At 44.3% G+C, this 14,682-nt stretch overlaps 1 protein-coding gene across 1 annotated transcript in view; it reads left to right on the top strand.

Annotated features, from left to right (window-relative positions):
• Nucleotides 1–3,737: 3,737 nt before the first annotated feature.
• The window catches only part of efna2a (ephrin-A2a), a 104,538-nt gene continuing 93,593 nt past the window's right edge, over nt 3,738–14,682 (top strand). Inside the window, exon 1 of the mRNA XM_079528459.1 lies at nt 3,738–4,829. Coding sequence (XP_079384585.1) covers nt 4,687–4,829 — 143 coding nt within the window. The 5' untranslated portion in view covers nt 3,738–4,686. The remainder of the gene's footprint in view (nt 4,830–14,682) is intronic.

The raw sequence follows: 14,682 nt of genomic DNA, 5'->3' as shown, positions 1-14,682 counted from the left end.
TTTCATCTGGACTCGTTTGGTTTCTGTCTCTTCCCACTTCTGTTCTGTGAAGCTGTTCTGTATTGTTAACCTCATAACATTTTCTACGTTTCCTGTGCTGTTGACTCTGTTTGACTATACTGATGGGTTTTTACCATAATCCTTCTACTGCACTTTCAGCTTCATACTCATCCCATTTAAGCCTTGATTGTGTTAATTTATTTAGACACTCATCTGCAGGCTTTTACAAAAATATGGTTGATGAGAAAAGTGGGTATTTTCAAGTCTTAGTGACTAATGGTCACATTGCATGGTGTGGCTGGTTGAGTTGTCACGGAAACCCACGTGATGTGTAACTGAAGAATATCAATGCCTACATTAGAAATGAATATGGCTAATGTGTATATCTGGGCAAACAGTTGATGGACAATGTTTGTCTACACATATTTGAGGTAAAGCGGGGAAAAACCCGGTTTTGGGTATGTACCACTGGAACCACTAGGTGGAAGTCTTACTCTTTGTGATGATGAAAGCGGCTAGTGGACAGAGGTGACTTTACCTGTCACTCACACAATGTCAATAGTCTGGTTAAATCTCTCAAGTGTCTCCTTGGCTTCCTTGCATTCTGCTTTTCTGCAGCTTCCTTACAAAGCATTAGGGGGATTAACCGCCGATCTCTTATAGCATTTGAGTGGGGAGATGGGAGAAGACTCAGAAGTGTCATTCCAGTAGGGTTTTTTAGATTTGTAGTAGCTGAGAGTGGCTGTATAATCCAACTACTATGTGGATAATATAATGAAGTGCAGATCAATTGTGACTTGAAGGCAATATAGGCTATAACTTAATATCAAATCACACATGAATAGGGACTCTACAACAAAGCTGTATTGCATTCATTTATGTGTTAATTTGAGGATAATATCCATGCACAATGAAAAGTAAAACTAGGCTAGCCTGCTTTTTTAAGTGGTGAGTTGTTGGATAAAAGTTCATATGGTCTTTTTTTTTAATATATATATATATGGTAAAACCTCAACATGTGGTTATGCTTCAGAAGTCTATCTACTATCTTACATATGAAATATCGTATTTGTATTTTAATGTACTCTAGTCTACTCAATCATCAAACTATGTGACTGGAGTTTTTCTTTTTTTTAGGCCAGTTTGCATGTCTTCAGGTTTCGGAGTATGCAGGCCTGGCCGTTGCCTGTGTGCCAATGTAGGCTATTTTGTGATAAGTGTTTATGCATCGGCCTACATTTTATTCTCTTTTCTGATGGATGTGCGCTGAACAGTAGTTTGACCTTTGACCGTTTCATTTCACAATCCCAAATTATAGACCTATAAACATAAACTGCATCCCGGGCATGCACCTTTGGACCTTTGTCTTTTTGGTGCATTGAAATAAAACTATAATTTCCTGATCAAAAATATCTACATTTTTATATTCAAGCTCTGACCCATCATGAAGGCTGGCCTAATAGGCCATTTCATTCAGGATTCTAAGAGCTGCATGTGTGAGTAGAGTAGCCTAGTATAAAGTGAAGCCATGTGGAGAGATCACATAGCATCTGGGACCTATTTGCATCAGCAATGTGTTCTAATCAATCCAATGCTGGCAAACACTGAGGCCACACACATGCTAGTTTAAGTTACTATAGTAGGCCTATACCCCAAAGATAAATATTATCTGGACACAGTGTTAGCTGATCAGTGATCACAGAGAGAGAAGGCTAAAATCAAGACTTTCATCAGTTTTTTGTTTTGTTTTTATACTTGGAGCTGAGGGGGGTAATTTATTTCTCTAGCCTAAATTTAATTTATGTTTCTCCTAAACAGGGTTCAAGTGGAGAACCATTCTCCAACTCATCCATCCAGGATTGAAGGCCCTCTTTAAAGAGTAGACTAGTGCATTCACAGAGATTTAGAATCACTTTGGAAGACTTCAAATATGTCTGCGCTACTTATATAAGATTTAGAATCACTTTTAGGGTGACAGTGGAGGATAAGGCAGAGACTAAGGTGAATGAATGATGCTTTTGGGGTTCCATAGCGGCGCTCTTAAAAAGCCATCAGGAGAATATCCACCTGTTTACATATGCATGCCTTAGACAGATGTTGAATAATTCATTCACGAAGGCGGACAACATGCAGCTGTATTTGGGTTATGGGGGTGCGTGGGTTCGCTCCCTGCCTGAATTCATGCAGCCCAAATTATAGGCATTACTTTGCCTGCAGAGCGGGGCGAGCCATCGGAAAACTGGGACACTTTGCATAAAGGACCCGACAGAGAGAGACGCAATGAAAAGGCCAGGGGAATGGATGGAGCCAGCAGAGGTTTGCAGTTTAAAACTGTGACAACAGTACACCACCAGTTGTCTGTCTCTGTTGGGGGAAAGAAACCCCCTTAGTGCTTTTACGTGTGGGAGTTTGTAGTCTATGCACACTAGTCTACGAGGCTACGGATCACGGTCTTCTGTCAGACTTGGCTATCCTGGGGGTTTATCTTTATGGCTCCCAGGCCCAAGTTTTAGAGTTAGCGCTTTCTCCACTGTGTGCCCTTTAGACCCAGCCGCCTAATGAATGTTGATGGAAAATGACTCCCACCGCCGTTCCACCGATCCATCAAAAGGCGTCCCCCTCTCCGAGCCAATTCATCAGCGCCGCACCTTTCAAATAGGAAGATCAATTAGATAGTTAACTTTATGTAAGGTGCTTCACACTGAGGCTGTGGTGCCAGCCGCCACTGCGCAAGTGCTGTATAGTGCAGTGGTTCTCAACAAGTGGTCCGGGGACCACCAGTGGTCCTTGAGGGGGTTCCAGGTGTAGTCTGGCATGGCTACACCCGGTGTGGAAGATTTATTTCCATGGGGTGGTTACAAACCACTGGAAGGAGACCCCTGGGAAGACCAAGAATCAGATGGAGGGATTATATCTCCAAGATGGTCTGGTAATGCCTCAGGATCCCCCAGAATGAAGTTACTAATGTTTCTCTGGAGAGGGAAGTCTGGAGCTCTCTGGTGGAGCTGTTACCCCTGTGACCCGACTATGGATACGCGGTTGAAGATGAATGGATGGAGGGATGGTTACACACCATTGAAACCAACATTCCAACATCACAGCAAAATAAAAGTCTGACTTTGAATAGTGTGCTCTGATTGGTCACCCACAACTCTGGGGTGAACGAAATGTAATTCAAACTGAGGAGTGCCAGACCAATCTCCCCAGGGATTTATTTCCTCCTGGCAGATTTGTCTGGTTTTCAGGCTACCCTCCTATTCTAGGTGGTACCTAGCTACATGATGGAGAGTTGGTAACCAAATGGGCCCTTAATATGTTTAACTCTTGAGAGTGTACAATGAAATGGTTTCATTTGACACTCTCAAGAGTTAAATTATTGCATTGCCCTATACTTAATTTACAAGAAGTCTACAGCTCCACAATTAGACAATGTAGAAGAATTGTTATTTTCTCCTAATGGTATAGCCAGGCAGGGATTGTGGACAAAATCTTCTAAGTTTTGGGTCTGAGAGGCTAAATCTCATCAAATGGTGGTCCGTGGCTGGTGGCTCAAATGCCAAATAAATAAGCAATGGACCGTGATATATGAAAATGGTTGAAAACCACTGCTGTGTAGTCAGGCCAGAGTCCCCAGAGGTGAGAGAGACAGCACCGTTTATACCCCCGCCCGCACAGAGAGACAGGGGGAGGGAGAGAAGAGGAGAGGGGGAGAGAGAGAGTCAAGTCAGCGCCGGTTTGCTTTGCACTGACTGGTTCGAGGTGCCGTTACCGGTGAGTGTCGTTGTCGCCGTAGGTGGATGTTATTGAGAGCAGGTGCTAATTGAAAGCCGCGATCAACCCGCGGAAATTAAGTCACATTGGATTAAAGCCAGAGAGAACGGAGAAGACAAAAACTTGGGTCGCCGAGTGAGTGTGAGGAGGATGCTGTGCTGTTAATGTTTCGTTATGCGGTTTGATTAGCCGCCATAAAAAGGTAGCACTGTTTGTCATTTTACTCATTTAGGAATTAATTATCCTGAACTGTAAAGCTCGTTTTGGACGTATAGCTTTCCACCGTGGCCCATGAAGCACCGCGTCAGTCACGGAATGAATAGCCTAGATTTGTTCTTGCGCTGAGACCTGAGCGGAGTGGACAACAAACAAAGCGTGCGCCAGCTGAGTAAAATCAACATCACCGAGCTCGGAGTGAATGGATGCCACGGACGGTTTTTGACAATATTATTAGGCCTGTTGTATAGCTTTAGCTACGATTATCAAACAGTGAAATTGTAGCTAAATGTCAGATGAATTTCGGAGTGTGATCATTTATTCTTTTTCGGAACCAGTCCAGGTGGCGCATCTCAGAGCGCTGCGTAATGGGAGAAAAGTTTCGGACCTTTGCAGAGGAGAGCCGCTAGCAGCAGAACTCATCCGAGCCGCACATAACATGTGAAGCAGAATCGTCGTACCCGCGACCAACAAAGTTTAAAAGTGAAGTTTTGCCATCCAGCATGACTTGAAACACCCCTTGGGTGTCGGAATTCTCATTTAAAAAAATCATCCCTCGATGAACCCCGGTCGTTTGTCCAAACGCAGACGGATATTCCCCATCCAGAGAGGGTTTCCTTGACGTAGGCTAGCCTACTACTACCAGCGGTTGAGAGAAGGAAAGCCACATTCCAGAGCGCTCCTCCTGTGGATGTCTTCATGTCTATGATGTTGTGCCAGCTCGGTCGGAGGTGCGTTGCGGAGGTGATGATGCTGACCCTATTGTCCTGGGTGTCCGTCTGGGCGGAGGAGAAGATCATATTCGACCGACACTCGGTCTACTGGAACAGCTCCAACCCCAAGTGAGTGTTCTACCAGGAGTTATAGATCTATATTTATAGTTTTATATATTTTGCTTGTAGGGTTGCGTGTGGGTGGGTGGTGAGGGGGCTCTGTCTGTCTGTCTGTCTGTCTGTCTGTCACTTTTGCATGTGTCAAAAGAAATGGGCCCTCTGAGAAATACATGACTGCACTGAACTGAACCCTAACTTTGTAGGCCTGAGCCCGAGCCACCTGACCTACTAGTCCAGGCTTTTTCTTTTCCAATTATCATGGTCATAGTCCGTCCACACACTAAAGACTTCCCCCAATAATTCTCTCCTCCTGGACATGTGCTGGTGTAGCTCCGTTTGGAACCGTTTGTGCTGGTGCTGTGGTGTGAGCACCTATATTGTGATGGAGATGCAATTATCCCCTTTTTTAGAATGAGCGAGCAAGGTGGTCACACACACATTGTGTGTGACCACCTTGTGTGCGTGCGCGCGCGCCCTTTTTTGGGGGGGGTATCTCTTTTTGTCTCACAGACAATGAGGGCATCATGCCTACCCTGCTCATCAATGTCTGGAGATTCACACACACACACACACACACACACACACACACACACACATCTTCTGCAGGGCCTCTCATTGACATGAGGCAGAGCACACACTGGGCCCGTCTGTCTAATGGTTTGTGACAGGCTGGCCGGCTCTCTCTCCATCTCACTCTCTCTGTCTCTCACTTTCCTTCTCACACCCACCCCCCCTCTCTCCTCCCCCTTCTCTCGTTCTCACCCCTGCTCGTTTTAGCCCTCTCGCTCTCCCAGGTAGATAAGTGAAAGTGCTCCCTACTCGCTCATAGCTGAATTAACCTGACTAACGGTGCCGTCTCCCTCTACATCAGCCCGTAAATACACACATGAACACATGTGCATGTGCAAAGACACATGCACTTGTGCGAAGACACACACACACACACACACACACACACACACACTTTCATGCACGCATGGTCAAAAAACAGACACAGGTTACATACAGTAGTCACACACAAACACAAATGCATATGAAAATCATACACGACTCAATCTCCAAAGACAAATGCACTCATGCAAAGACGCACGCAGATGCGCACACCTGCACATGCACTAAACACACATGGTCACAAGCACGTACACACTCGCACCGAGCTAACAGGCCTGTATCTGACTGCATCACTTTTTCACAGAAGGCTTCTGAAATATTTAACAGGCAAGAGGGAACATACTCCCCCCCCCCCCCCCCCTCTCTTCTGGTTTGCTTCTTCTATCTGTTGCTCTCTCTATATTTATTTCTCTCTCTTTTCTCCAGCCAAACACACAGACAGTGCCATACGTGAGTCGTGAGAACACACACACATCACGGGGTGAATTTAATATATCAGCACTGCGACTGTGTCAGAGTTATACAAACAAGTAGGAGAAGGAGGCATGTGCATCAAAAATGCATTGGCACTAAAGCTATTCCTGACTCTTGAGGACTAGGCTAAGTTTGTTCTCTCTCTGTTACTCTGTGGTCATGCCTGCTGAATGTCTCCAGAGCTGTATAGCAGCAACCAGAGTTTGCCATTGCGGTGCCTGTTAGCAGCCATGTTAGAGCCACAGTGCTGCTCTGTGGTGTACATGAGCTGATTTCTATATTTTTTGGGGTCTTTTTCTGCCTTTATTCATAGGATGAAAGTAGTCTGACAGGAAAGGGGGAGAGAGATGGGGGGGAAGACACACGGCAAAGGCAGTCGGGATCGGGAGTCGAACCCACGGCACACCGTCAGGCTGGCTCAGCAGCCTAGGTGGTGGTGCCCAGACGGTTGAGCTAACCGTCCGGGCCTACATGAGCTGATTTCTGTTTAGCACTGAGCCTCACCACTGTGGTTGCAGAGGACCACTGCTAGCCACACACAGCACGTTCTACCTGTCATTGCTTTCATTCAGCTTGTGTTTGGAGTTTGCCATGGCTTCTCTCTCTCTCTCTCTCTCTCTCTCTCTCTCTCTCTCTCTCTCTCTCCATTTATGTCCATGGTGCGTGTGTGCACCATGGAATTTTATGACATTTTTTTATTGTTTGTAATTTCATCCTGTCATTAGATCAACTCCTGTCTTGGCCCATTTCTCGCAGTCTTGTTAGTGAGATCGGGGACTAACCTGTGAGCATAGGTAATTACTTACAATAAATGTAAAGGGTAATTTAATACAGTCCCATATGACTGACGGCAAACTCTTTCTATCGAGTGCTCTTGTGCTCGCCGGGCCACCTCTCTCCTGACAGATAATAGAAAATGTAGGGGATAATCCAATTCAAGCCACTCCAGCCACTGTTGGTCACGGTGCGGGGAGGGGGAGGGGGGTCGCACTTGCTCAGAATGTTGTCTCTCCCCCTGTTGTGTGGAGATACGCCATCATACAATAACACAGTACCGTAACGTATTATCACATCAGTACTATATCTGGAATTCTCGTATCACGCATGAGTGGTTTATGCTGTACGAAGCAATAAAGGATGAACACACACACACACACACGCACACACACAGGGAAGTTAATAGAGGCTAGATTTGGAATAGATGTGTGCACACACACAATTAGCACTTCAAGGTTCAGCTTTATTGTCAGCAATACCAGTTACAGAGTAAAAGGCATGTGAAATTCATTGTGCATTAAAAACACATGCAACAGCTACAGTCTAGTGTCAGGTAATCTATGTAAAATCGAAGTGCTTAAAACTATAATCCCTAAAACTAAAACTACTGAAAGTGCAAGATCTCAGGTGCAAAAATGCAGAAAGCCATTTAATTTGCCTCAGACATATGGCCATATAGTCCGGGCCTTGTAGTGTCTGATGGCGGAAAAGAAGAATGTCTCTGTGTGCGGCTGGCGAGGCTGAGGAACCGGTTGCCTGGCCGTGGCCGCTAAGATGGTTCAAACAGGCTGTGGCTGGGATGATGCACATCTTTAATATGGATGCTCATAGGCTCAGGCCAGGTTTGGAACAGATATAGTTACAGCCACCAACTCACACACCTACTGTATGTCCAGTTTGCCTACTGTACTGGATGGATAGTGTTTGTACAGCCAACCCTGTTCAGCTCGCTGGCCTGCTCAGATTTTACACACACACACACACACACACACACACACACACACACACACACACACACACACACACACACACACGTGCACAAAAACCCCATGGCCCCCACGGTCCCCTATGCCTGTATTATAAAGCTTGCAGGTGAGAGGCTTTGTTCACCCTGCGCAGCTAATGTGCTCAGAGCAGTGGACCCTTTTTCTCTCACACACACACACACACACACACACACACACACACACACACACACACACACACACACACACACACACACACACACGCATGCTCTATTAATATACTTATGAGGACATAAGCATTTTAAGACAGCAAGTTAACCCATTTATACCTGATTCAAAAAACACCTTTGAAATCCTTTCAAAACTAATACTTCTATACGTTGCTGTCAGGAAGAAACCAACTAACTCACTTTTGGAGGTTTTTGATTTTCCTGTATGAATTGGGTGTATTGAACACCCAAACATTTTATATTTTTCATTTCCTGAAAAAATTAACATTTTGTTGGGTGGATATACTGTATATAGCAATATACAAAATGACACAGATGCTGTCCCAGATTGAACAGGTTAATATAAATTGCCAAAAGAAACCCCCAAAAAACTGCAACTATACTTAGGCTGCACACCGATGGCACACACTGAAAAGAGCAGATTTACAAGCTCACAATGCATCATGTTTTGTGAGGCATTGTAAACTTGTAGATCTGTGCGCTACTTAGTATAAATCAGGCATAATTCCAACCGTAACTCCATACCTAACGCTAAATACCTTAGCATGAATCTTTTCCAAATTAGCCCAAATGAAAAGAAATAACCATAAAACAACCAATTCTCTTGCAAGGACCAGGAAAACGTTCCTCCTTTGTCCATTTGTTAAATACTATACTTGTGGGGACTGGGGACATTTGGCCCTCACAAGTATTGTAATAAAGGTACACACGCATACACACACACAAGCCCAGATGCTGGCTCCACGGTCCAGAAGGAACACCTTATCTAATCCCATGCTTTATCCCTCAAAAGACTCTTTTTCTTCTCCATCCATCCTCTCTCCTCCTGTTCATCTTCCTGTCTTTGAGGAACTTGGTGTCAAGTGACACTTGCTGATGGTTGGTGACACTCACTCTCTGGGACAGAATCTTTCTCCTCCTCTGACACACAGACGCACGCACGCACGCACGCACGCACGCACGCACGCACGCACGCACGCACGCACTCACTCACTCACTCACTCACTCACTCACTCACTCACTCACACACACACACACACTGCATACCTGTACACCAACACTTATACAGTACTGTACATTCAAGATGTGCATGCACACTGTATACATAGTAGACTATACAAAAATGAATACAAATTGACTGTGCAAACGAGCAAATGCACATATAAGCATATACCTGTTACAACACATACACAACCCTACATGCACACACAAACAAAATTGCATCACACACACACACACACACGCACCACACATATACAGTACACATTCACTTACAAAAAGTTGCATCACACAGACACACACAAAGAATGCAAACCACACACATGCATAAATCCACATTCACACAGTGTTTGTCCTGTCTAGGGATCCATACCGAGAACCGTGCCAGTTTGGTACCGATTCCTGATTAGTCAGAACTGAAATGCCAATAAGCTCTAGGACAGAGAGTGCTGCTATCAGTATTTGAAAGTCAATTTATTCTAACAAAGTATTTAACAAACAGGCTTTACTGGGGCTGGCCACTCCATATGAACTGCTGGCAAGGTATATTTGAAGATTCTTTTTAACAAGTTTCTATTTTCCATTTGAGAAAAGGACAGCATCCATGATTGACGAACTAGTGGCTGTCCCTTGAGTCCCAGTTCATACACAGTATCACAAACGCATGACAGCACAAATGAGAAGATTATAGTAGACTCTCACAAACGTGAGTTTTCTGTTTTATTGAGTAATTATTGTTACTCTTCTTCTTATACTTCTAATTCTATGAAGGAAAGTTGCAACTAAGCTGTATTGGTGTCTATAGCATTGTATTATTGTATTGTGTTATGTGGCTATAACAACTGCTGGGTTGTGTGTTGCCATAATATGAAACAACCAGTTACAACTGTTGCACAGTTACATTAAATACATCAGAGTGGTAGATTTCAATAAAGAGAGTATTTTCAAATCATAACTGATTATTATTTTAAAAAAACTCCACACAGAAAGGCCCTTTCATAACTGATTTTAATAACATGGGAGGCCACAAACATAACATACATATATTTGATACTTTATTAAATGTATTTTAATTGTAGAACAAGCACACATTAGGCAATTAGTCACAACTCAGAACCACACAGTTGGCATTTATAGTAAATTATTTCAGAATGGGGATTCCATGGACAAGTGATCTTACAGAAACTTGTGTGATCAAACTTTCTAACTACCCCCTAACAAAAGTAGAATTTCACTCAATCATATATTGGTAATCTGCCATCAGTATTGACATCAATACAATTATCATGATACCCATCTGTAGCCCTGTGGCTCACAGCAATATGTGGTCTCTTAACACTTCCAGCTCTGCTACACCCACATGCGTGCGCACACACACACACACACACACACACACACACACACACACACACACACACACACACACACACACACACACACACACACACACACACAAATATTTGCATCCAATTTACATGTAGCCTTGCTGTCGCCCCCGTGCAGTTACTGACAGTTTGTCAGACTCAAACCTGCCCCTGGGTTAAATCTTTCTCCCACTATAACCCTTCCTCACTATGCCTATCTTTTCCACAATGATTTTCTTTTCTCCTATCCCTTTTCTGTCGCTCACTATTACTGTTTCCTTTGCTCCGGGTTAGCATTTCTCTAAGTAACTAAGTAGCTTTGTCTCCAGCACGCAATCCCTCTGGCAGAAACTACATTACAGACCATATATTGTACAGGATCCATCAGTGTGTTGTAGTAGGTCAGTGTCAGAAGACTTGAACATAGAAGACTTGAACATCTTCTGCTTACAGTTAATAAAGCTAATAAAGCGGGCGACTGTGGCTCAAGAGGTAGAGCAGGTCGTCCAATGATCCATGGGTTGGCGGTTCGAATCCCGGCTCCTCCTGGCTACATGTCGAAGTGTCCTTGGGCAAGACACTGAACCCCAAATTGCTCCCGATGTGCTGGTTGGTACCTTGCATGGCTTCCGCCGCAATCGGTGTATGCATGTGTGTGTGAATGGGTGAATGTAATGCACAATCTATGTAAAGCGCCTTGGATAAAGGCGCTATATAAATGCACCATTTACCTCATTGAACACCAGTTACTTTACACATCAGAACTACATTTAAAATGTTTTGTTATGAGGCAAGTGCCTTTCTTTGTCTTTCTATTTGCCCTCCTGATAAATCCTGTTCTCAACTGCCCATAGAAAGAGCACAGTAGTCTGTTAACTTTGGTAACAGCCTGGCATAAGCCTGAGTAATGAGATATAAAATGTTTACTGACTTTACCCCATTGTTTGATTACCAGTGCTGGGAAGCAACCTGACAAAATAGGAGAGTATATTATTAAATAACTTATATTTACTGCGTACTGAGCTACTGCTGCCACTGCTGCTGATGTTGCATCGGCTGCTACCTGCCTCTAATTAGGTTTGTTGATGATAATGACTGTGGCTTATGATGGCAATGATGATGATGTAAGGTCTTCGAAACAATTCGCAGAGATCCCAGGAGCAGTTGTTTTAATGGGGGAAGTGAGAGAGAGAAATAGAGAGGAACCGACAGATAAAGAGAGGAACAAGACAGCGAATGCAATGAGTTCTACAGAAGGAGGTAAGGCTGGAAGGAAGAAAGGACAAAGGAAAGATAGAGATCGGGAAAAGAAGAAGATAAAAAAGAATCTAAAACAACCCAATTTCAAATGAAGGGGGGGAAGGAAAGAAAACCTAAGCAAAAGTGGAGAGAAACTAAGCCGACAATATGAAAGATACCACAAGTCCCGAGTGTCAATTACTCTCACGAGTAGTTACATTGACACTCAGGATTTTGCAGTGCAGGGCTGCACTCTAATGCAGGAGGGAACAATTGGCATTGTCATTCCCGCTCCATTACGGGTTTCGGCCCCCGTCTAATGCATCTCCCCTGCTCAGGTCCTGTGTGCTGATTGAGTTAGTTGGATGTGAAAATAAGGAGCCTTTTCAGCGCTTTTTGACTGGCAATCTGATGGCACCCCATGCCTTCCTCCACTCGTCATATAGAACTGCTGGGGGGGGATTGATAATAACACACACTACACATACTGCTATCTACCTACAGCTCTCACTGGCCCTCAGAGAGACGGAGTGGGGACAGGAGAGAGAAAGAGGGAGCGACGTGAAAAGGGGAGGGGGGGGGGGGTTGTACAGCAAGGATTAGAGGCACAAAGAACATGAATATGAAGCAGGACAAAGAGATCAGTGTATTACAGGCACAGAGAAGAGGCCTCTGGCCTTTATTTCAGAGCAAGATGGCAGAAGTGTGTGAAGGAAAGGGAGTTAGAAGAGGGCTCAGGGTGCATAGGAAAGGAGGTGAAATGAAAATGAGAGGAGTAATGAGGGATAGAGAGGTAGGTCTTGTGAGAGATGGGGGGGGGGGGGGGGGGTAAAGAGTGAAGGATGAGAGAAAGATTATTTTGCACTACTTTGTGACTTTTGAGTCAGATAGCCATGCACAAGCATAATGGGGGAGAGTGCAGTTGTGAGCGCACGGTCGGATGGTACCCAGCAGGTGGATGTTGGCAGCCTGGTATAACAGCAGAAACACTGGCCTTTACCGCCGAGCCTGGCTCAGTGTTAAAGATGCCCTCTGGCGCACATAGCTTTTTAGAATGCGAGGAGTTGGCATGTAAATAGAGTCAGAAGATGTAGAGATGTTGGCTGGAGGCTTGATGGCGACAGGATGGTGTGCGATGTGCGTGCATGGATGGGTTGGTGGATGGAGGGGACGGGTGAGGAGGGTGTTTTGCTGTTGTTTGCTTTCCGCTTGGCTTGGCTGCATCACAGGTGAGACCAGCGGCTATGAAAGATTTATCGGCCGACCCCCTGGATACACAAGTTTTGACGTTGCTGACTTTGTCGTGGGGGTCTTTGTGCAACATTGACGAGTGCTTGGCAAACGTGTTTGTGATGAATAACAGGGTTACTTTCTCCCTGTGACACCCTACAATCTCACAAAACAATTCCTGGCTGGCTGTTGTTTGTGTATACATGCACTTTCACAGTATTATTTGTATGTATGGTATGCAAGTGTGCTTTTCAGAAATTAGAAGTTTTCATCTTTGTTTTCTTTTCATCTTCATCCAAAATATCCCCTGTGGGTTTGGGGCAGGCAGGACCAGGAAAGGAAACAAAGAGAAACCCAGAATGAGGTGTTTGCATCCTAATCCATCAGGCAAGACAGTGCGGAATCGTGTAATTCCCAACCAGCTTCGTTTGCCTCAGTGCCATCATGGTATTATCCATTGTGTGTGTGTGTGTGTGTGTGTGTGTGTGTGTGTGTGTGTGTGTGTGTGTGTGTGTGTGTGTGTGTGTGTGTGTGTGTGTGTGTGTGTGTGTGTGTGTGTGTGTGTGTGTGTGTGTGTGTGTGTGTGTGTGTGTGTGTGTGTGTGTGTGTGTGTGTGTGTGTGTGTGTGTGTGTGTGTGTGTGTTTGGGGGGGGGCAACAATCCTCTTCATTTTAGACTGCTAATGACACATAATACGGCCAAACTAGCAGATGTTGCACCGTTCTCATCATTTTTGCCATTAGTTAATTACGCTCTGTGCTAAAACACTGGCTAACTAGTAAACAAACACAAAAGGCTCTGATTGCTGGCTATATCACCCCCCCTATCCCCCCCGCCAAACTCCATCTTTATGCATATATTTCTGTTTCAATTACTTTGTTGTTTTAACGAGAGCTTTGTAGAATAATCATAGCACAGACTGACCACTGATCTACCCTGCCCCCTCTCCTCTGCCCTGAGACCATGACGGAGTACAGGAGATGATGAAGAAGAAGATGATGATTGATGATGAAGAGGAAGATAATAATAAGCATGATGAAGATAATGATAGTAACTAGGGATGTCCCGATCACACTTTTTTGCTCCCGAACCGATCATTTGATTTTGAGTATCTGCCGATACCGATTTTTCCCGATCCGATATTTATATTTTATAGAACACGTTTATGACATCACAATAGTACAATATCACAGACAATTACCAATCTAATATCATGATATGGATATAATATTGATACCATCGTTTTTTGACTCCCGATCCCATTCCGATCATTTGAAAATGACAACCCTAATAGAGCGTCGCAGTCCCGCCCCCTTTCATGACGACGCCAGGCCCAGGAAATAATTCCCAATGCATTTGTCCCATAGACATTTCAAAACGTATTTATTTAAAGACCTTATAAGCGCTGTACAAACCCAACTCGAGTTGTGACAAATCATGACAACAAACACAATGTCTTTAAATACATACTTTTTGAAATGTCTATGAGGAAAATGAACGGAGAATCATTTCCTGGGCCTTGGTAGGGGGTGGGACTGCGACGCTCTATAGTAACAGAGGATAGGAGCACAGGAGAGGACAACAATGATGACAATTGTTGATGATATTGTGGATACTGGTGGGGAAGAGAGAGGTGATGATAATGAAGACTAATTAATGAATGACAAGAATGAAGACGAAGGCTGTGATGATG

The sequence above is a fragment of the Electrona antarctica genome, assembly GCF_951216825.1.
Source record: "Electrona antarctica genome assembly, chromosome: 18".
NCBI classification, from domain to species: Eukaryota; Metazoa; Chordata; class Actinopteri; order Myctophiformes; family Myctophidae; genus Electrona; species Electrona antarctica.
The sequence above is the reverse complement of the archived record's forward strand: the minus strand, read 5'-3'. Positions and strand labels throughout refer to the sequence as shown.